The 23,520-nt window shown below is 33.9% G+C and overlaps 4 protein-coding genes across 4 annotated transcripts; 2 read left to right on the top strand and 2 right to left on the bottom strand.

The window, feature by feature from the left end:
• Window positions 1-1,493: 1,493 nt before the first annotated feature.
• LOC133678049 (probable leucine-rich repeat receptor-like protein kinase At5g63930) lies at window positions 1,494-5,495 on the bottom strand. Its single transcript, XM_062100206.1, has 4 exons — window positions 4,828-5,495; window positions 3,876-4,136; window positions 2,887-3,753; window positions 1,494-2,249 (listed from the first exon to the last, which is right to left on the bottom strand). The coding sequence occupies exons 1-4, from the start codon at window positions 5,249-5,251 to the stop codon at window positions 1,768-1,770; spliced, it is 2,034 nt and encodes a 677-aa protein (XP_061956190.1). The 5' UTR covers window positions 5,252-5,495; the 3' UTR covers window positions 1,494-1,767.
• An 8,891-nt stretch (window positions 5,496-14,386) lies between these two features.
• On the top strand, window positions 14,387-16,359 carry LOC133678146 (small ribosomal subunit protein uS15-like). Its single transcript, XM_062100360.1, has 5 exons — window positions 14,387-14,524; window positions 14,616-14,688; window positions 15,102-15,240; window positions 15,448-15,634; window positions 16,084-16,359. The coding sequence occupies exons 1-5, from the start codon at window positions 14,502-14,504 to the stop codon at window positions 16,115-16,117; spliced, it is 456 nt and encodes a 151-aa protein (XP_061956344.1). The 5' UTR covers window positions 14,387-14,501; the 3' UTR covers window positions 16,118-16,359.
• Window positions 16,360-17,580: 1,221 nt separating this feature from the next.
• LOC133678378 (chloride conductance regulatory protein ICln-like) lies at window positions 17,581-20,146 on the top strand. Its single transcript, XM_062100667.1, has 7 exons — window positions 17,581-17,844; window positions 17,973-18,096; window positions 18,688-18,802; window positions 18,946-19,005; window positions 19,136-19,195; window positions 19,293-19,387; window positions 19,888-20,146. Exons 1-7 carry the CDS (start codon window positions 17,678-17,680, stop codon window positions 19,960-19,962), a joined length of 696 nt encoding a protein of 231 aa, XP_061956651.1. The 5' UTR covers window positions 17,581-17,677; the 3' UTR covers window positions 19,963-20,146.
• Window positions 20,147-21,118: 972 nt separating this feature from the next.
• Window positions 21,119-23,289, bottom strand: LOC133678007 (small ribosomal subunit protein uS10z/uS10x-like). The gene is made up of 4 exons (XM_062100153.1): window positions 23,144-23,289; window positions 22,500-22,634; window positions 22,272-22,385; window positions 21,119-21,469 (listed from the first exon to the last, which is right to left on the bottom strand). The coding sequence occupies exons 2-4, from the start codon at window positions 22,615-22,617 to the stop codon at window positions 21,330-21,332; spliced, it is 372 nt and encodes a 123-aa protein (XP_061956137.1). The 5' UTR covers window positions 22,618-22,634; window positions 23,144-23,289; the 3' UTR covers window positions 21,119-21,329.
• Window positions 23,290-23,520: the final 231 nt, after the last annotated feature.

The raw sequence follows: 23,520 nt of genomic DNA, 5'->3' as shown, positions 1-23,520 counted from the left end.
AACATAATTTTGACAACTTTAATTTTTGAGCAAAAATCAAACACCACTTTAAACCATCAGCTCTGATACCAATTGTTGGGTGATTCCGGCACCCCAATGCGCGGACCGGTGGTGTACTGATAGTTGCTCATATGGAGGGGAAGCACACTGTGACACAATATTTTACGTGGTTCGGCAAATCCGCCTACATCCACGGGAGAGGTTCATTTTATTAGAGATAGAGAAAGGATACAATAAATACATGTAGAGGAGGAGGATTACATCCACTCTACTCAACTCATCAACTCTCTTGCTGCATTTGCAGCTGCTGCAATGGCAGCAAGGTTGCTGCCATTGCAGCCCCTCACTTTCTCTCTTCTTCTCTACATTTCTTACAACTCTCACTCTCTCTTCTTCTTCAACAAAGGTGGCTGCCAATAGTCAATGGTTGGTGCCAACCATTTGCTGCACATGCAATGGCAACCAACCTAACACAAAATGATTAGAATCATTCCATTAGAATGAACAAAAAGCGTTGATAATGGCATTTATAAGATTGCTTGACACAAGTAATTAATGAAGCATTGCACAGTTTTTATTGTTTTAATAAGGTGATTAAAATGTTGGAGGAAATAATTAACTATAGATAATTACTAAATAGTTAGAAATCAATTCAATGAGGATGCTACAAATTTGTGTGTAATATTGAAATAACTTATGATTTTTAAATTTATTTTTATTTTCACAGACATAATATTTTGATTTTGATTTTTTAACTCAGTTACAATTGTGTTCTTAGCAAACAACAGTAAAATTAAAAATACAAATTCATTTTGATTTGTTTTTCAATCTAAGCTTAACTAGCTGGCTTGTGTTAAATTGCAAGCCAGATAAAAAAAATAAAATTGTGAAGGTATTTTTAGCATGTAATCTAGCACTAAGAAAAAATTTCACTGTCTATTGAAAATCTAATGTTTGTATGTTTAATAAAAAAAAAATAAAGAACTATATATACACATGGATAAATATTAAAAACAATTGTTAATATTATTTAAAAATTAAATCAAATAGATATAGATTAAAATATTTTATTTTGTTTCTCATGTAGCCTTCAAACTTTTTTATCTGCAGATATGGCAATATATATATATATATATATTATTGCATACCACCGAGCGTGTAATGATGATTAGCTGTGGACAAGGCACAATCTAATCCTTTGAAGATAGCTTGCTATTTTATATATTCATTCTAAATTGAGTTTTAATTAATCTATATTTATTTATATTTATTACAAAATTTTCAAATCGTTCACGTACAATCTTGTCTTTCTATTAATATTTTCGTCAAATTTTCTTCAAATTGAATCCATTTGAGCACGTTAAATATATATGCTCATTGGAATGAAAATACTAATATCCATCACATTTTCTTGCAATAAACATCATCTTCGTGAATAAAATATGCATGCTACAAAATGGACAAAAATATCTATTGAGAGATGTAGAAAACACTTGGGACCTAATTGATGAAATTTATAGAATTGGGATGCAATTGACAACAATGTATTTAAGTTTAAGACCTCATTGAGGTTTCCATCTCTGGTCTACAAGAAAATCACCATCCCATGACACTTGCGACAAAGCTAGCTAGTCCTCAGCAAGAGGATATTGCAATAAAACAATGAACAAAAGTTCAGTGAGTGGTTAATGCCACTGCCATTTTTCAGCTTGCAATTTCCTATTTGAAAACTTCCCAGGCAATGGTAAAAGAAAACACTCATGGATACTAGAGACAGCTACTGCAGCTACCTAGTTCATGAACAACTGCTTCCATAGATGGTCTTTCCATGGGAGACTCGAGAGTGCAAAGCCAAGCAATTCTTGCAAGCTTAGCTGCTTCGTATTCAAAGAATCGGCCATGGTGATTGGGGTCAATATAATCTTGGAATCTGCATGCATCTGCTCCAAGACGCACCAAGTTACTCACCTTTTGCTTCCCTGAGAGAACTTGGAAAACGATTACTCCAAATGCATACACGTCACTTTTGTCTGTGAACCGGCCTGTGGTAGTGTACTCAGGAGCTAGGTACCCCATGGCAGCACTGGTCTTGAGTGCTGAGAACACGATGTCATTCGTAAGAAGGTTCTGAAAGCCAGAATCTGCGAGCAACGGATTGCATCGCTGGTCGATGAGGACCTTTTCAGCAGTAATGTTTTGGTGGATCAGAGAAGGTTTGTTTGCGTTGTACCCATGCAAATATGCTATACCTGTTCATGTAATGAAAAACAGGATCAAAATAAAATCTCCATCAAAAAATCCAATATGAACTTTAAATATCATAAACAGAATTCAGCACCATTTGATTTGTTTTCTATTCCGTAAAATCTGTTATATGACAAGATAGCACCTATAGCGAGAGAATTATACAGTTTCTGGACAATATTCAAGCCTTCTTAGCTCATGGAGACAGAACAAAGTCATTGGCTTCCAGATCTCATCCGACCTAATCTGTCCTAGCTTGGTATTACCTTCAGACAGATAAAGTAAATAATTTCTTCTGGTGGGTTTCCGGTCCCTGAGGGTGGCCGCCCGCACAATGAGCAAAAATATCATTTGCAGATAAATTCCTCCAATACTAACTCATTAATTTTGACTATAAAATGCACTGGCAATGCGCGAGGGACCAGAAGGGATTAGAAACTGAAGTAAAATGAAATATAGCAAATCTTTGATCTGTTCTTCCTAGAATCTTCATAAGACATTTTGATTATCCTTCGTAACCAGCCTAGTATAGTTTAATAATCCTTTCCATGATTTCTCAAACGTTTGAAACTTCAAACCTTCAAAAGTGACAGAAAAAGATTCAGAAATATTGAGTCACAGAAATCACAAGGGAAAACTGACCTCTGGCAATACCCCTGACAATTGAAACTCTGGTGGACCATTCAAGCACATGGCCATCCCCATCCTTCACATCAAGATATCTCAGCAAATTACCATTGGGAACAAAATCATAAATGAGAAAGCACTCCCCTCGGCCCCTTGAACAGCAGAATCCTCTCAACCTCACTAAATTCTCATGCCTCAGTGATGTCAAAGTATTCAACCCCTTCAAGAACTCAGCTTCCTCCGACTTGCAGCTGCTTTTACTAATGCTTTTAATGGCAACCGTGGATCCATCTCTTAAAATTCCTCTGTAGGTTGCAGAAAAGTTAATCTTACCTAACAAATTCACCTTGGAAAAGTACTGTGTGGCTGTCTCCACCTCTTCCAAGTTGAACCTGAAGCTCTGGAAGACATCCTGTGCGTTCCCGCTTAAAGTCCTGCCATCAGCCAAAGGGTCCCATCCATTAGGATACTCAAGACTGATTAGAGGAGAGCCATTCTTCCTGTATACCCCCTTTGCCTGGTCAGTACTAAGGCGGCTATCAGAAATTTCATATGAGCTAGCAAGCTTCTGTTTCCGGCGGCGATACTGAATAAATGTCAGAATTCCTATGGCTGCCAGTAAAATAGTCACAACAAATGTAACAACAGCAGCTGATGCATGATGGGCCTTGGACTGGTTCGAACACTGACTTTGGTTGCAAGGCAACCGCAAATTTGCTGTTTCTGGGATCTCTCTTGGCAGGCCATTTACTTTTGTTCCATAGGGTTCAGGTCTGCTTGGCATAAGACCCGATGCATTGCAAGCTTTCAGAGACATAAACCCAGCTCCACATAATCCCAAGTTGTTTTCATACAAGAATCCATCATCCAATCTCTTAAGAGCTGCATCAAACAGTTAAACACAACATTGAATCAGATTAGGTCATTTCCAACAAATCAAACTAGTCAATAACCAGAAAAGAAAAGAAAAGAAAAGGCACAATCTGATTGATAAAAACCAATACCTAGAGGTACATTGCCAGAGAGTGAGTTATTTCGGATATCTAGAAATTCAAGCAGAGGAGCATCTGCTACTTTTGTTGGAACTGAACCAAAGAAGTGATTGTAGCTCAAATCTAGCCTCATTAACATCCCCAAATCCCCTAAACTCGCAGGGATTGCTCCAGTGAGATGATTTGACTGCAAAGCAAGAACACTAAGCCTCTCCAGGGACCCCAGCTCAGAAGGTATACTTCCAGTGAACTGGTTATAACAAAGCTGCAAAACTACAAAGACAACACAAAAGCATGGATAAGCACAACACAATTGATAAGACAAAAGATCATTATCCAATACAAGACAGTATAAAAACGATCAGCAAGTTTTGATTCTTTGCTAAGAGAAACTTGTTAAAGCATAGCTGCTGAATCCAACACATAATCAAGGAATATGTTCAAACTGTTCAGGAACCCACATGAGTGAACTTGCAGAAGAGCATTAATGTAAGGGAGTTCCAGTTTTGGAAGTTATAGAAAAATGGAAATAAAAAATGGAACGTTTCAAGTAAATAATCTCTAAATCAGAAATTTAGAAATTTGAACACACACATTTGAATCCTAAGTTCACAAGGTTTTGATTTCCAAAAAATAAAAGAGCATTTCACATATAGCTGTATGAGGAAAAGTTAAGAGGCATTATTGTCTATCAATCTATCTTCTTCTTCTTTTATGTTTCTTGAAACACCTTAAAAGCCTTATGAACTACCTATTTTCAGTGAAAGGCAAAGAAAATCCATATCATAGATAGAGACAGAGACAGATAGTAATGAAACAGATCATTGTAAGGAGATAATGACAATTAGGAACAGACTATAGCAAATAACTTTCAAAAAATTTCAAAGAAGGCTTTTCAAAGAAAATCAAACTAGCTGCATGCATGATAAAGCTCAAATTTTTCCTCAAAAATAAGCGAACCAACCTTGTAAATTGGCCATGTTTCCAATCTCAGGAGGTATCTCCCCGGACAGATTATTCACATTCAAGTACAAATCACTTAGCGCGGTCAGGTTAGCTATTTCTCTTGGTATCTCTCCATACAAAGAGTTGTAATGCAAGTACAAACCAGTCAAATACTTTAACCCAGCAATAGCAGGGGACACCTTCCCGTTAAGCCCTTTTCCTTGCAATGAAATATTAGCTATTTGACCTTTCTCATTGCAGGCAACACCTTCAAATGAACCATCACATGGGCTACCATTAATGTTCCAAGAACTCAGGTACCTGGCTTCTGGGTCTAGAGCATCTTTCATTTCCATGAGTGCTCGAATCTCAATATTTGCAAGAACCCATTTTGTTCTTGACAGGAAAAGAAAGAAAGCTAAGAGAAAAACAGCAAAACCCATTTCTTGGTTTTTTTGGCTCAAAATGTTGGAGGATGACCCTCTTTAACAAGGGTTTTGGACCATTGGTCTGGTTCTCAAACCTCACTTTCTTCTGTTTCTTTATTTTGACTGTTTGTGCTTGTTTTTACACTGCAGAAAAGCAAAAGTGACCCCTCTCTCTCTTTCTTTCTCACATAACACAAATTCTCTTTGGCATTTGTCTTTTATGTTATTCTGTTTCAGTATCTTGGGCGTGGCGAGGAAGAGACAAAGGTGACGGGGGTATATATCCATGCTCATTGGAAGTGTGTCCTGTATGGGAAGACTCGAAAAAGAGGAAATCTTAAATGTGATTTTGATTTCTGACCGTCGGATTAGTTGGATTTCTTGAATGAGTATGGTGTCTTATGGAGGCTCAGTTGCATTCTAGTTCGTTTGGAGCGAGAGATTGTACTGGTGATTGGCAACAGCTGTTTCATTCGAGTGTGTTTGAAATGATAGTTATAATTTTTTAAAAAACTATTTTTATTTTAAAATATATTAAAATAATATTTTTTATATTCACGTATTAAAATGATTTAAAAATAAAAAAATAATAATTTAAAATTTTAAAAAATATTAATTGATTTTTGTGACTCCATTAAGCTAGTTACTTGTGTTAGGATCATTGTTTTCGGACTCGGTTTAGTCTAAGGCTTGGGTTTTAGGTTTTGACCGAGCTATTAAATCACCCGAGTCAATTTTTTTAAAAATCAAAATAATGTCATTTTAGTAAAAAAAAAAAAAAAAACAAAAGTCAATGGGTTGTAACTGAATTTTTAATCAGGCCAATCGGGTCACACCAATTTTTTCCTTTTCTTATTTTTTCTTTAATCTAGCCCGATTCCAGCTCTAGATTAGCCGGATCCCGAGTCAACCTGTCGAGCCGGACCGTATTTCAAAACTATGGTTAGAATAATGAGTGTTGCCTGGTTTAGATATTCACATGTCTTTGTTTGTATTAATTTTTTTTTCTTGAACGCAAGGTTGAGTAGCAATCAAAGGAAAAAGAAAAGGTTATTTTTTTGATGTTTTGATATATTAATGTTGAAAATAAAAATAAAATTTAAAACAAATAAATTATTTTAATATATTTTTAAATAACAAATTATTTAAAAAAAATCATATACAAACTAATCATCTTTTATCCATTTTAAATTCTTAGAAGCATATATGGTGTGATTAGCAAGCGGCACTTGAGAATCAAATTGCAAGAGTGCAAACAGTAATAACATAATTATTGAGAGTGATTAACACGCATGAAAGAAGAAAAATAATGGAAATGATTAGCATGCATGTGAAAATGTTCGTAATCCGTTAATCTTCACAGAGAAAATATGTCTCCTAATTAATAAAATATTAAAAAATAGTTGCCAAATAATAATTACTCATTGGCTGATTGTCTCGAAAAGAATGAGATGCTAGAGACAGACATGACATATCTTCTTATATTTTATATTTTGAAAAGACAGAACATTTATTTTAAAATTGTTCATGTATAGATAATTTTATTTTATACAATTATTTTAATTTTTATAATCAAATATATTTTTATCAACATATTAAAATTATTTTTAACATGAAGATATTAAAATGATTTTAAAGTATAAAATAAAATTAATCTTAAAAGATCAATATTATTTTTAAAAAATCACAGCATTGCTGCAATAACAAATTTAAATCTAGCTCGGTTAGGTTTTAAATTATCAAAGTGTACTATATCAGTTTAATAATAGAAAATATTTTTGAAGTGGAAGCTAGAGAGATATTCTTAATAATAACTATGATCAGACGTGTAATCGTGCCATATTTTATACTGATAAGATTCGAAATTCGAAATTTATTGGATGAGCAAAATTGTGAGAAGCTACCAGACCTATGCTGGCATGCAACCTCCTGATTTGACGGTCAAGAAATCTACTTCTTCTTCTTCTTTTTAAATATAGAAATCTAAATCAATATTTTATGTGTAATTTAACTAATTTTATGAATTTTAAAATTAAAAATTATGTAAAATTCTGACTGTTTAACAATCCTGACTGTAATTTAACTCAAAGATTAAAAAATAAATTTAAAATTTGACTATTTGAATTATTCTCTAAAAATTTATTTTTTTAGATTAATGTGGGTATTCGTACCAGTGTACGCGCACCTTAATTAATTTCATGAGTTCTGAATTTCACGATCATGTAAATTTTCAATAACTCTGAAATTTATGAGACTTAAATTGATGATCTCTGAAAAATAAATTGAAAATCTAACCAGTTCAACTGCATCCTGTTCCATAAATCTATTTTTTTTTTAGTTTAACATGGGTGTCCAGGCTAGACTTCGCGAACCTCAACTAATCCCACAGGCCTTGAAGTTAACGACCATGTAAGCCTCCAGTGGCCATCATATAAACAATCACAGAACTCGAACCTAAAACTACAGAAAAAAACAAACTTTTTAATTTTAAAATTTTATTAATAGACTACCAGTTTATAAATATATCTTAACTGTACAAGAAATGGGGATATCAAAGTAAAGGTGCCACGTGGTAATTTATGAGTTGTCAGTTACGGTACTGTTCAGGCTCGTGGTAATTGCTGTCTAGAAATAGTCAACGTAGTTCAACCTCCCAAGGCAAAACCAGTTTAAATTCAAAAAATCATAATCCTGTAAGCACAAGCCTGTAGTAAGCAGTAGTGCACCCTCAATTTAACTGGCTTGAAATAAAATAAAAAAACATTGAAATATAACCCATGGGTGCTCAATGTTTAAATTTTTGTGGTGCTCCGACTATTTAAAAATTTAAGTCTATCTTAAAATAAAATTTATAACCTATAAAAATTAATATAAATATTTTTATTTGTTTTTTCTTTAAAATATATGAAATAAATAACTTATAAAATACCATTAATTACTCTCTCCCACTTAATTTAAATTTACATTTTCTTATGAATCCTCTTAAGTAATTACTAGAAATTGAAAAAAAAACATGAATAGTTTTTTTTTTTTTAGTGTACTGGGGAGTATTTTTTGATATATTTATAAAATCCAATCCGCATGCCAATCTAATAACCTACCGATTGAGAAGTTGCCTTGGATCTAGTTTAATTATAAACTAATTTTATTTTTATTTTTTATCAAAATAATATATTTTTGTTTTTTTAAAACATAATTTGAATTCACCTGTGACTCAAGCCTTTTATATATCCGGATCTGATCTCATAATTATGTTTTTTCTTTTTCAAAATAATATAACATTACTTGATCTTGTGATCCAGCCTTAATTATATATCCAGATTTGATATCATAACTATGTTTTTTTTAATTATTATTACTGTGTCTGCTAATTGTCATATATACGTGGGAGTACTGCCAACTCTGTCTCAATGCTATTTTTCTTGCTCTCAGACCCTCTTCAGGCATATCTTCATTTCTTGGTTTCTTGAGCTGCTTTTTTTTTGTTCGATGTTTTATTACTTTGTTTTCTTTTTCTTTTTTTATCAAATTTTCCGCGGAGCATTTTTGGGGCTGTAGGTTTTGTAATTTGTTGAGAAAGCAACCAATTAGAAGTTTCCTGCGAGGTGAAACTATGGAGAACAGTCTGTGATTGCGTAGCAATCCACATTCATGTCATGGAATAATGCTATAATTAAATAGTTAAGGTTAATATATATGCCTTCCACGATACCTGTTCACGTGTGAACTGTCACATATACAGCTTGTGCTTTTCAGCCTTTGGTACAAAACTAAGTAAAAGAATCAATGTATTTTTGAAAGTGCAAAGAACGTAATAACTTGAAGATCATGATCAGCTGGTGCTTCAGCAATAAAAATATGGCAAGGGGCTATTGACCATGGTTATAAAATTCGATTTGAGATCGACTCAGCTCATTATTTGAGTTATAGATGAAGTAGATTAACTCGAGCTTAGAAAAAACCCCGAAAAACAACGTTGCTGCGATAAAAACTGCAATTTTCACTAACCATGCACGAGCCAAGCCCTAAGTGAACGGATCACTGAATTGACGATAGGTTTTATAACAGTGCACTAGCTTTTAGTCTCAGACAAAACCTTGTTCTGTTCCCGTACCAAAAATTATATAGTATAGACCAAAGCAAAGCTCAAAAAATAATCGGAGAAACAGCACAAGTCAATGAGTTAATTATGCTACCGAGAATAACACAACTCGTAAGATTTAGCCAGTGCTAAAGAAATAATTTAGCCAGTGCTATTAAAAAAAAAAAACCCCATAAAAAGTGGTTCCCAGCACTGATGCAGAATGGTGCTTTCCATATGCTAGATGCTTCAAGGAATAGATTCTGCCTACCTCGCGAAGAAGTGAAGAAGCTGATCACATGATCGATCTCACAACCATGTATAGAAAGCCAGGCACAAACTTTATGCTGTAAAAGACAAGTAAAAAAACCAGTGGAAAGGAAGAATCCAAAGAAAATCACATGATAGAGGGGGGGAAAGGAAGATTTTGCAGATGAAAGTTGGACCCTATATGGCAGAAAAGACCACTCACATACTTGCTTTTGCGACACAACTACATCATTTTACTTGGTGGAAACTAGGGCACCACACAGCAAGGTTACAATTACATAATCCACTACTGTTTAATCAGTGCTTCTTTTGTCATGGTTTGCATACCTTGCTCGCGTCTGTGAATTAATGGCCTCCTGACATCACAATGAAAACATGTGCAAGTCTTCTTCTGCATGACATTTTGCGACTAGCAGGACCACGTGTACCCGAGAGTTTCTGCAAGCAATGTGCCAACAAAAGGATGAGTTTCGATAGTTGCTAGAACGTGGAGGTTTTTTAGTGACGCACCAATTTTTTTAAAATATAAAGAATGTGCTTTTTGAAATAAATATATAATCACTTCAAAAATTTTAAATTACATTGTTACAAATAGAATAAAAAAGACTTAACAAGTTACTTTGTTGACTTTCTTATTTTTAATCTTGAGGTTACATTGTTGGGAATAATATAACCTAAATATTTAGTTGCTAATGTAATCGGGTTAGTATAAATTGGGAAGTTATATGACTATTCGCTATAATCAGATTAATGATGTAATAGGTATTTTTATAAATTAATAAGATATGTCTAGATATCTAAAACAAAATTAGCCGAGCTTGACCAATATATATAACAACTAAAAGAGATAATAACTTTTGATTATATTGTTGGATTGAACTTAAATTAGCATCTGAAAACCCTATTTAATTTATTTTTGTTTTTTTCTTTGATTTTTCTAGATTTTAATGATTTTTAGTTTTCTTTCCTTTTAGTTTTAGGATTATGAGTTTTTATACTTTACAAGGTTGATTTCATATCTATAGACTTGTAAACCTTACATAAAAATAGACTTTATCAAATTAATATTTCATAAATAAAATAAGATTTTAAGAATTTTTTTTTTGTGTTTTAACTCTATTTCAATTTTTTTTGTGTTTTTCATATTTGTTGCCTTTTGTTGTGCTTTGTCTGCATCAATTATATTGCTAGGAATAATAAAGTTTTTATGGGTTGTGTTTTTCCCAACAACTCAATCTAAAATATTATTTATGATGTGCTAGTTTGTTAAATAATTTTTTTATTAACTATGATGTTCGGGTTAATTTGTGTGTACCTCAATTAATTTCATGAATATTAAAAATAGCAATCATGTAAGTTTCAAGTAGCTCTAAGATTTATAAAACTTAAATTGATGATTTGACATTGAATCTGATAAATTAAACTATATTAGGAGTGTTAAGTATTGATTTGACAAGTATTAGTTTTTTTTTTTATTATCGTGGGTGTCCGGGTCAGCTTGCGCGCACCTCGACTAATCCCACGGGCCCTGAAGTTAACGACCATGTAAGCCTCCAGTAGCCATCATATAAGCAGCCATAGGGTTTGAACCTGAAACCTAAGAGGAAACAAACTCCTTAGTTCCAAGCTCTTACCACTAGACCACGTATATAAAAGAAAACACTCTAGAAAGTGAATGTGACCGATCTTTGTTCAAAATGCATGTACAGTGATTCTCCATTTTTGTAGAGTTTGATCATACACTTGTCCTTTACACCATCGAATGGGCGCATCTCTCTCTTGACCTATAAGGATAAAATTGATTGATTCCTCTTTCAAAGACAAACACTTTGGGATAATTTTTTTAAGATTGGAATCCATGGGGTTGCACAATCTATCTAGTTGTAATCCTCGGTTTAATTATTTTTTAACTTCACTTTATATCTGATACACTAATCAAAATCGCTACATTTACCCATAAAATCATGACATATTATATTAAATTGTGTTATTTTCTTAGACATGAATAGATACAGGTCTTCTTCTTGTTTAGTCTCTGTCCACACCTGACCAACAATGATATTGGCTATTGTGTTGGGGGCTTGGGGCTGTGAGAATTCTTTGGCCAGAAAATATTGTAAACAGAATCGTTACTTATACACTATTTGTTCATGTGGCCATATCCTTGTGTTTTTTTAAGAAAACTGATTTTTCTTTGATTTAAATTATTTTTCTTTGATGTTTTTGAATTATTTGATGAGTTAATATTAAAAATAAATTTTAAAAAATAAAAAATATATATATTATTTTAATATATTTATAAATACAGAACACTAATATCTTCAACGATAACAATGGCATTAGTTTTATCTTTGAAGTGTTCTGGGAATTTGTTATCTGCCTTGGAACTTTTTGCAGAGCTTTCCTAGCCTATTTGCAGGAGGACGTCTAGGCATCTTTTTTTTTTGGAAATAGGCACTACGTTACTTCCATCCGACAACATGGTCTGCATAACTTTTCTTTTTAGGTTTCATAATAATTAGGTGGCATTTTCTAGTTAACTTTGACCCCTACACGAAGATTAACTTTTTTATTTGTCGGTGTAAAGATTAAAAAAAAAAAAAACATCAAATGACATGAATTTAGTCTCTACTTGAAAGAACAGTAGCCTTGCTACTAATAACGAGAAAGAAAAAGTAATGCTCACAGAACAATATGTGCTGTCTCGAAATAAAAATAAACAAGTGAAACAGCCTGGAATGAATAAAGCTACGTGACATTAAAATGCACAAAGACAAGTAGAATAAGGAACATTGAAGAGCCCAATCCTAAATATATCTTATACCAAGGTGCAATTTTTATTAGCCCCGTTTGTTTATAGAAAAGTAGTTTTTTTTTGGAAAATGAATTCCGGAAAAGTATTTTTTGATGTTTGGTAGTGTAATGAAAAATAAGTTGAAAAACACTTTCCAGTGTTTGGTCATGTTATGAAAAATAAGCTGGAAAATAACTTATTAATATTTTATTTTTTCAAGTATATTAAAATAATGAGAAATAAATCTTACAAATTAAAAAGTTGAATGAAATTGAAATTGAAAAAAAATATAATTTCATAAATTATCTCAAATAAAATAAATAATAATCAAAATAATAGAGATCAAATCTAAAAAATTAAAAAAAAATGAAAGGTGAAGAAATTAAAATAATAATAATTAACATTTCATAAATTATTTCAAATAAAATAAGTAAAAATCAAAAGAATGAGAACTAAATTTGATAGAGAAAAAATTTTAATAAAAAAATGATAAGGAAAAAGCAAATAATAATTATAAAAATAAGGACCAAAATTAGTATAAAAATTAAATTTTAAGAGATGAAATTGAAAAATAAATATTCAAAACAAATTATATATAGCAATCAAAAATTTAAGGATCAAATTTAATATAATCAATAAATAATAACATTTTTAAATTTTTTATACTTTTTAAAAAATATTTTTCACCTAAATTTTTCAGGAATGCATCGGTGTCAACATCGAAATGAAGAGTATCTACCTTTGAGACGAAGAACATGACTAAGGAGATGTTGAGAGCGTAAAGGGGCGCGGTGGCCAGCAAATTACCAAGGGGAAAGGAGTTTGGGAAGATTAGCAGCTAGTGGGGGATAAAATTATGTTTTTGATGGCAATGGCACGGCCATGCAGAAACCTTGAACCCCAGAAAGAAACTTTAGAGCCCACACTCGTGGGGGGACTAGCATGAGGCAGCAGGCCCTACCACTCACAAAGGTTCACGAACATAGCAATTAGGGCACTAGCTATCCTAGGTTTTAACATCACCTCATCATCATGTCCAGCATATAAATCTGATTGCTACTTGACCTAAACCAGCATGTGGAATTTTCAATTACTTTCATGGAAAGTTCCAACAAGAATATTTGAAAAGCTTTGCCAATTTTCGGGGGAGGCATATATTAAAGTAGAGCAAATATTTTCATGTTTGCTATTCCATTGCATGATGGTTTTTAAAAATATATCATGTATTGAAAAGATTTTTTATTATTTTTAATATGAATACATTAAAATTATCAAAAAACATAAAAAAAACATTAAATTAATGATTTTCAAGCCAAATACACTCTTAAAATATATCTAAATACATTTTAAAATGCGAAAACAGTAAATATATAAAACTGATTTTATCTTCAAATTACACTCATAAAAAAGAAATACTTTCAATATCGAGATTGAAACCCACGAGAAAAAGGTTTAAATCATAATAAAATTATGTGATATTGAACTATAATAATCCACAAATTCTTTCACTTTATTTTTTATTCTAACATTAAAATGAAGAATTGCAATATAGATAATCAGAACCTTCAACAAAATACTTAATGCCATTGACCTTTACAACATCTTAAATGATCTACTTTTATTAATTTTTCTATTAAAACTAAAACATCGTTTTAATCTTAATTTATTCAACAAGTTGGTGAAAATCGCGATTCTAATCAAGTGATTAACATATATATATATATATAGGGTGATGTTGATCATTGATGCAGGGTTATGTCAGCCTTTAAGCCCAAATCACATGGGCCTAGACTCCTTATTTCACCTCAAACCCAAAACGTATAAGACAGGTAAAAATGTTGATCATTGATGCAGGGTTATGTCAGCCTTTAAGCCCAAATCACATGGGCCTAGACTCCTTATTTCACCTCAAACCCAAAACGTATAAGACAGGTAAAAAAGGCGTAGGCCCAAACGTTAAATTTCGATCAAGATTTGCTAAGGCCCATTTATCTGCTAATTATGTATAAAGTGCAAACCCTAAATATGCAAACAAGAAGGAAGCTCTAGGGTTTGCGGCTAGTTGCAGAGGAAGCTAGGCACAAACACACAGAGAGAGCTCCACCTTCATCACTGTCACCATGGGTCGTATGCACAGTCGAGGGTATCTCTCATTCACTCAAATATCTTTCTTTCTCTCTTTAGGGACGATTTTTCTTGGTAAAAAACTGAACGTTATGTGATTTGTCTTGCAGTAAGGGTATTTCAGCTTCAGCCCTGCCTTACAAGAGAACCCCACCGAGCTGGCTGAAAATTTCTGCACAAGATGTGAGTTTCTTTAACCTCATTTGTTGTTTTCTCTTTTTTCTTATTGAATCATTCAGTTTTGGAGATTAAAGGTTTAAGCTTTATCCTCAAGTCACTTGTTTTTGCTTGGTTTCGTAGTTCGTAATTATTGTAAAAACATTTTCTGATTAATCTAAGCTTTCGTATCTGTATATTTTAGCGCATTGTAGGGATATGTTTTTAATCATAAGCATTTTGTTTATTTTTATATTGTTTACGGGTAGCGAAAGAATTATTACTTTAACGAATCAAAGATATGGTACTCGTACTGTTTTAGTTCATTTTGTTGGTGGGTTCTTAACTAGTTTTGGTTATACAAGGCAATTATTTCAAATTCTTAGGATTTTCATAGTGGGTTTTGAAGGAGAGGAATTATTGGGGTGATATGGTTTCAGGTTGATGATAGCATCTGCAAGTTTGCGAAGAAGGGTTTGACTCCATCTCAGATTGGTGTCATACTTCGTGACTCTCATGGTATTGCTCAGGTCAGGAGTGTTACTGGAAACCAGATCTTGCGTATCCTTAAGGCTCATGGTATGTATCTCTTCGTTATTGTTGGGATTTTGTAGCTGATTTGTGTGTAGGGAATTTTATTGCTTTCTGAAAATGGATAAAATCCATACTGAATCCATTGTTTTTGTTGCTGTGGCTATACATTAATGTTAGGTCAAGTGAGGGGAGCTCAAACTGAGCCTATTTTAGTGTATGTTTTGATTGTTCTGGTGGTATTTGTTTGGATAGGTCTTGCCCCTGAAATTCCTGAGGATTTGTACCACCTCATCAAGAAGGCTGTTGCCATCAGGAAACATTTGGAAAGGAACAGGAAGGACAAGGATTCCAAGTTCAGGTTGATCCTTGTTGAGAGCAGGATTCACAGGCTTGCTCGCTACTACAAGAAGACAAAGAAGCTTGCTCCTGTCTGGAAATAGTAAGCCTGCTTGCTTTGTCAATACCTGCATCTCCAGATTTTGCAAATTACTAGTCATTGCTTTACTTGGTATTTGTGCATGGTAGTTTGTTCATCCTTGTAGAAATCATTTGATGTTTGGTTCATGTCAATGTGGTATGGTATTTATTTGGAGAAACTAGTTCCATTAAAATCATGTAATTTGAATCGGCAGCTAGCTTTCTGAGGCCTAGTTTCTCATCTGTAATCTCAGTTAATACCTTGCCCCTTTGCTTATATTTCCAATAAAGATAATTTGAATAGGCACTCATGTTTTACTGGAAATTTTTAATTGCTATCCTGCACCCACTCCTTTTACCAAACTTTAATCAAGATTCCAAGATTTATCTGTAGTGTTTTCTTGCCACAAATAATGTTGGATACCTATCCACTTTATATTCGTCATAGTAACTCTGCATTCTTTCTTGCAGCGAATCAAGCACTGCCAGCACTCTGGTGGCTTAGGCTAGTTATGTTATGCGGCACAGTTTTGGGACATCCTGCATAGTTGTTCTTCACGTGTGGAACTCTGGCATGGTTTCATAAGCATTAGGAGATCATGTTAGCTGGGAAAAAAGGATGTAGTGGATCCTAGATTTCAATTTTTTCTTTAAATTTTTGTTTTGGCCTTGAGCTTTTGTACTCCATTTTAACTTTTTTTCTATACTGTTTGTTTTGAGCTATAAAATTTGCAACTTTTAGACCTATCATCCTTGTCAAGTAGGTTGCAGAAACAATGTATGATCATAGTTTGACGTTGCTACCCAATCTACTGCAAATTTAAGCTGGTAATAGTGGCAGATTGGTACATCTTGCCAACTCCATGATGTAGAAGAGCTTCATGTTGGGCAGTTAGAAGAGCTTCAGTGTGTATTAACATGAGGTGTGCGATTGCACATTTGAAGTCCTACGATTGGGAAATTTTTGAATTTTTTCTAAATGTTTTTGTATTATTTTAATTCTAAAAATAAAAATATTATTTTAATGTGTTTAGGCTAAAAGTATTTTGAAAAATATTTATAACCCTGACCTCTTCCTAATACAATGAGGTGACACTGGTGGGCGTCCAATACGCTGGATCATGCTTTGTGTGGGTGGAACCTCTGAACGTTGAGAGCTATCATGTTATAAACGGCCTTCACTACCTAACAGTCTGACATGGTTTCTGATTTGATCAGGCAAATCAACTATATAACAGGGAAAATCTGTAAATGATCAGCATCGGATATTTAATCAGATCGGCGACTATAGTAGTAGCGGTTATTAGAAGGGGACTGAGTTTTTAGTAAGAAACGTGAGGGATGCTTTGATATTCACAAATTTAAAGAGTTGTAGATGCTAACAGCATCACCAAGGTTTTTTATATGTATACTTCATTTCATGGATGTTTTTCTCCAAGCAGCCTGGAGATCAATTTAAAAACATTCCCAGCTTTCGTTCATCAACACGACTGGAAAAGAAGACAGGCAAACAAACCATATATCTTCCCTTCTTCCCTTGAGCTTTGACTTTAATGGTAATTGAATTTGTTTCCCAAGATCATTATTGAATTTGTCTCATGTTATTATTTTGAGTTTAAATTTAAAGGAGATGCGAAGAAGTAATTATAAATAATACTATATCTTGGTGTATAGTCAATTAACGTAGCTCAACTTTACGAGTTGACTCAAAAAATATAAACTCGGAGTTTAATCTAAATTAACTAAATAAAATATTAATTTGACGAGATCTAGTTGACTCTTTCAGATTTTTAATGATTTAGCCAAAACAAAACGCTGTCGTTAGATTTAATAAGTATGAGACGATCATGCTTAGGAGAATAATCTAGATAACGAAAGAAAAGAAGCCTTGTCTTGGTTATTGCGCTTTAACCTCTCGAGTTTCCATCGAAGCCCACTACTAAGTTACCCCTAACAATAAAACCTAAAAAAGGCCCAAACCAAAACCTCGATAAAACCCTAGAAAAACACCAGAAACCTTGACAACTAGAAATCAAACCCAGACAAGAACAAAAAAAATAGAAAGATGGCACCAGGTTTAAGACAATTCACCGAGAGAAGAGGAGACGGTGCTGGACAACCAGTTATTGACACCGAAAATGGCGAGGAGCTTATGCTCATGTGTCGTGAAGTCTCCATTGTCATCGGCAACGGGTCCCCTGAATCTCCAGGCACTCTTTACATCTCCACAAAGTAAATAAATACTACTAATCCATTACTCTCTCTTTTTTTCCATTCTGCTATGAAATTCTGCTTCTTTTTTGAGTTTATGAAGTTTTTATAGTAAAAAGGGAAGTGGGGTTTTGTTCTTTTTATTGCAGGAAAGTTGTGTGGTTAAGTGATGTGGATAGAACAAAAGGTTATGCAGTTGATTTCTTGTCTATTTCACTTCATGCTGTTTCAAGAGATCCTGAGGCTTACCCTTCTCCTTGTATCTACACTCAAGTAAGTTTCTTTGTACTAATTTTCAAATTAGATTTTGAGTTTTTTTTAAGTAGTAATTTTGATCATAATTCTGTGTTGGATTGAGTTTAAATTTGACTGAAACTACCAGTGGTTTTTATTTATTTTATTTTCTGGGCTGTTGGTAGGTGGTATTGGTGGTAAACATGTGTATTCAATGCAACTATGGGGTCATGGATTTGTATTGACCCTTTGTATCAGATGTATGCATGCAGATATTTTAAATTAATATTTCTCTATCTTTGGTGGATAATGAAAAGCTATAATTTTGTGGGTGTTATTCATCATCATTATGATTCTAAAAGTGGACTGGTTTAGTTTAGAAGGAATTGAATGGTGGATGGTAGAAAAGGCCTTTTGTTTTGTCAAGTTTGGAAGGGATTTTTTTTTTTCGTTTTCGGGCTGTTGCTAGTTAGTTTTGATTGAATACAACTGTATGGTCATGAAGGTAACAGCTAGACTTTCTCAGAATCCTTTTTTTCCCTCTGATAGCATATGGTGGCATCTCAATTTTTTACTTTCAATTTACTACTTGGTGCATTGTGTTTCTGATCAATATTGTTTTATTTGAAGATTGAGACTGGAGAGGATGAAGATGAATTAGAAGGATCGGATTCAGAATGTAGTGATGCTTTAGACTTGTCGAAAGTCACGGAGATGAGACTTGTTCCTTCAGACCCTAGCCAATGTATTTCTGCACTCCTTTTCTAATAGACTTATCATATTCAATATTCATGTCACATTACTGCTTTACTTGTTCTTGCATCATGTTTTTTGGCATAGGTTTGATGATTGAAGATCAAAAATTAACTTTTTTCTTTTGGTTTTTAGTGGATACTTTGTTTCAGGTATTCTGTGAGTGCGCTGAGCTAAATCCTGAACCAGTTGAAGGTGGGAGCTGTCTCCATTTTTGCAATTGTCTTAAACAGATGATTTTTATTTCTATTTTGCTTTTCAATGCTTGCTATTATTCTCCAATAAATCGCTACTGATTCATATGCGTTTGATAATGTTTATTTAGATAACGAAGAAGAACATAATTGGATCTTTAGTGCCGATCAACTGGCAGATGAAACTGCTGGTATGAGAAAGAGCATTTAGCATTCGTACCCTCGGAAAAATACTTTTGTTTCATTCATACTGACCCATATTTTCTTGCAACATTTTTGTGTCTACAGAACTGGAAGATTCTGAATGGAATTTCTCTCAAAATCCAACAAGTTCAATTGGTCATTCAAATGGGGATCATGACCTAGCTCGCACGGTGCTTGAGGTATCCTAGTGCATGTTCATTCAAACATGCATTAAGTCCCATATTGATTTTCACTTTTGGCATCACAATTATGGATGTTATGGATATATTAAACATCATTATGGTACTTAAATTGCATGATGAATTGACAAGAGTTCTATGTTTGGTTTTTCTTTCGGTCTTTTGAACATTTGTGCCTGATGAAGTGACAAGAGTTCTATATTTGTTTTTTCTTCCATTCTTTTTGACATTTGTTCTTTATATGATTGAACTTAGGAACCTGAGAACTTGTAAAATATCGAGCCAAATATTTGATGACACTATCTTTCAGTATGTTGAGTGTTATGGTGTGAAATATGAGCATTAAATATTTTGGGATTTTCATGGTGACTGTGTGCTCGAGTTTAAAATGGGAAATTGCATTGCCCTTAGTTGTAGCTTGTACGCCATTTTAACTCTCTTGTTGGCTTCTTTTTAAATCTTGATCATCTTCTGGTGATGATATAATTATGCACATGCAGCTCCAAATCAATGATCACCGGTTTGAAGACGCAGAAGAGATGGAACATGAACATGAAAGCAAGGGTCGCCATTAGTGGTAGCATATTTGGGTGCATTTTCCTATTCCATGTCCTGAAATTTGCTGCACATGTATATTTTTGTTCTCTCTAAATATTCGATGATTGGCTGGGGAGTGGAAGGATTGTTGTCCTTTCGTGTAACTTCTATGATGTATTGTCAGACTTTTAATGCAGTAGTAGTCAATTACATGGGGATTAATGTGTTAGTTCCGTTAGTATCAGCATTTATTCATCTTAAAATCATCGGTAAATTTCTAGCATGGTCCTTTCAAGGAAGGTTATAACCTTCCTCTGCCCCTGGAACTTTCTAGCACGGAGATGCCAATCATACGTGGTTTCTCTTGTTTGTGTCAAAGGGCAGAGGAAGGCTATTGCAGTCCACCAGTGGCATGGTGGATCTCTAGTTCCGGGGCATAAGTTTGTATACCATTGGCAAATATGGTTGTGGTCAGTCTCGGTTGGAGTGTATTGACAGTGGTTTTATTTTTTCCTCTGTCATCTCTAGATGAACTCTTTGATTACTACGAGAAAGAGGAGACGGAAAATGAGATTTCTAGTCAACAAAAGCAGAACGGAGAAATTTACATCCATTGATATGCAGTCACAACGGAGAAATTTACATCCATTGATATGCAGTCACAGGCAGCTCAATGATTGCAGTTTAGATGAACCCATGCCTCTGTATTGGACTGGTTTCTTTTACCTTTGAGTCAGAAATATTTGTTCAATTGCGTTGCCGTGCCATTAGAAAGCATGAAGTAAAACGGGTTATCTATCAACTGTCATCATGGAAATGAAGGAGCTGTTAAGAGTATGGGTCCAGACGATTCTGTCATGTCTCGTTTCATCCCATCTCCATTAAACCATAGTTAAAGTGAGCATTTTCTTCGGATAAAACAAAAGCAGGAACCGAAGATGAAGTGCTGTCTGGCTAACGCCTAACAGGTGCTAGATATCATAACAAGTAACCATGGCTCTTACAAGCTGCTTGCTTTACAATCGAAATGGCGGTACAGTGAAGTACCTTAGCAACACAACTTCGAACATCAAGCCATGTCTGTGAAACTTAGGAGTTGATTCTCTTTTTGAAAAAACAAGATACAAATCCCATCAACTTAAGTAAAACAAATTTAATTATAATAATTTTTTTAATCTTGCTAGAAACAATACCTGAACACTTTCAAATCATAACAATTCATAATGAAATAAAGAGGAAACAAAATTCAATCTCCTTCACCGAATCTTTAACATGGAATGGGGAATGAACATACTACATTGAATTCTTTTCAGTCACAAGGCTGATCAACGTCTTCGATCAAAAAGATCCTGAAGTGTTCTAGTAAAATAAATAAAACAGTCCAAAAGAAGTAAATAGCATCTCTCTAATCTGCAATGGTAACTTCAACCTCAACACCAGGTTCAATTGTAATAGAGGTGATCTGCTTGACAACATCGGCAGAACTGAAGAGATCAATAACACGCTTGTGGACCCTAAGCTCGAATCTGTCCCATGTGTTGGTTCCTGCAAGATGACAAGATATACATGAAAAACCCTTTAGCTTAACAGATGTACTGGCAAAAGAGGAGAACAAGCCCCTGAGAGAAATGGCAGATAAAGTAACAAAAAACTCCACACAACAAATTTCAATCTTTCATGGTGTCGGCAGCTCATATATTGTGTGCCTTTACAGGGACAATCATTTATATCATATGTACCTAAAAAAATCATTCTGAAGTAAATATCAACTTTGTAAACTCGCATGCAAACACCACTAGGAAAACAGTAGAGCAAATTATGACTTGTTTTCTCATTACAAGACCAACTAACATGGTCTAACTGATCCACCCTGGGTCCTATTGCTCAGACTAGAACACCTAGAAAGTTAAATAAGTAGCATTTTAATCAAAAGGAAGTTATTTCACATGCACCAACCGATAATACTACTGAATAAGACTGCATATGGCGCGCAAACTAACATTTGATTATTGTAGTGGTTGTAAAGGGTAACAAACAAAAGAACATATCTATAAAGAACTGTAATGTTGCTAACCCTTCTCAATTTCTCCCTCGAACTACTCTTATCAAATCAATCAAATCAAACAAATCAGCCATTCAAACATTACCCAAAGACGAAGAAAAAAAACAATAACAAACACGTGGAACCCATGAAGTGATGTGTTAGAAGAGAGCACAGATGAAATTAAAGAAAGAAGAATACTACATGGATTTGAAGATAAAGCATGAAGTAAATAATAAAACAAAATGCCAGACACTGCATATTAATCTAACCATGATTATTTAAGCAGTTTTTTGAGATGAATACCTTCACCACAAGGGGATTTCCTGGTGGTAATGTTAAGAACCTTGGTAGGGATTCTCACTGGACCCTTAACCCTCAGTCTCTTATCCTTGGCACCACGGACCAGGTCAGTGCAAACTGTTAACACAAGTGAAAGAACAATCAGGACAAAAATAAAGGATACAACTCAAAATAACAAATCTTGTTGTATCAATTACAAATACATTGTACGATAGGATTTCCAGAATAGACCTTTCTCAAGGTTTTTGACATCCTTGGAGGAAAGAGTGATCCTGATCTTGTGAATCTGCTCCTGAGTCTCCTCCAAACCCGGCTTTTGCGCCTTCATAGCTCCATAAGCTGCTGCCATTTTCTCCTTTCACTTTTCTATTACACAATCAAAATGCACAAAAACCATTCAAAACCACATTTCCACTTCATACTCATTAAAACAAACCAACAACAACAACACTTCCATTTACTACCATATCTCAATCTTTTTAAATTTTCTCATACAAACTAACAAATATTAAACTTCTCAAACATAAAGCAAAAACGGGTTTCACACAAACTCAAGTAGTCATTCACCAAACACAAAATCGACAACCTTTTTTTTCACCAACCTACGCTTTCTAGTTCTTCAGCTATTAGTCTCTAAAATAAAAATGATTCATTATCTCCCATAAACCATCAGATTTTGAACAAATCATGCATAAATCAAAATGGGTTTTAGCTAAAACCAACTATGCATTGAACATGAAAAACACAAACTAAACAAAGTGATTATTAGTTAACAGCTTATTGTCATGGATCTACGTTAGAGTTAATAGCTTCAAAGTTAACAAGGGAATATCAAGGGAGCAAAGGTGGGGGGAGGGGGGGAGGGAGAGAGAGACCAGAAAGCGAGCTTGGAAAGTGAAGATGCTAAGGCAGAGACGGCTTTCTCTACTTGGAGCGATGGATGAAGCGGAGGTGAAAATTTAGGGTTGTAATATACATGGAGCTGCTGAGTTAGGGTTTTTGTTGTCTGGTATAACTGTTGGGCCGGTCCGGGTTTAGACTAAACGTTTTTTAATAGTATTATTTTTGTAGTCTTTGGGCCTTTCAGATCTATAAAACATAGTTATGACTGACGGGCTAACCTAAGAGAAAAGGAATTGATCCACTTTATTTTTTTAACAAAAACAAACTTGTTTTAGATTTTTTTTATAGCATAAAATTGAGTTTTTTTTTTATTCTTATTTACTAGAACATAGAATGGGAGTTTTAAATT

The sequence above is a fragment of the Populus nigra genome, chromosome 18 (genome assembly GCF_951802175.1).
Source record: "Populus nigra chromosome 18, ddPopNigr1.1, whole genome shotgun sequence".
NCBI classification, from domain to species: domain Eukaryota; kingdom Viridiplantae; phylum Streptophyta; class Magnoliopsida; order Malpighiales; family Salicaceae; genus Populus; species Populus nigra.
The sequence above is the reverse complement of the archived record's forward strand: the minus strand, read 5'-3'. Positions and strand labels throughout refer to the sequence as shown.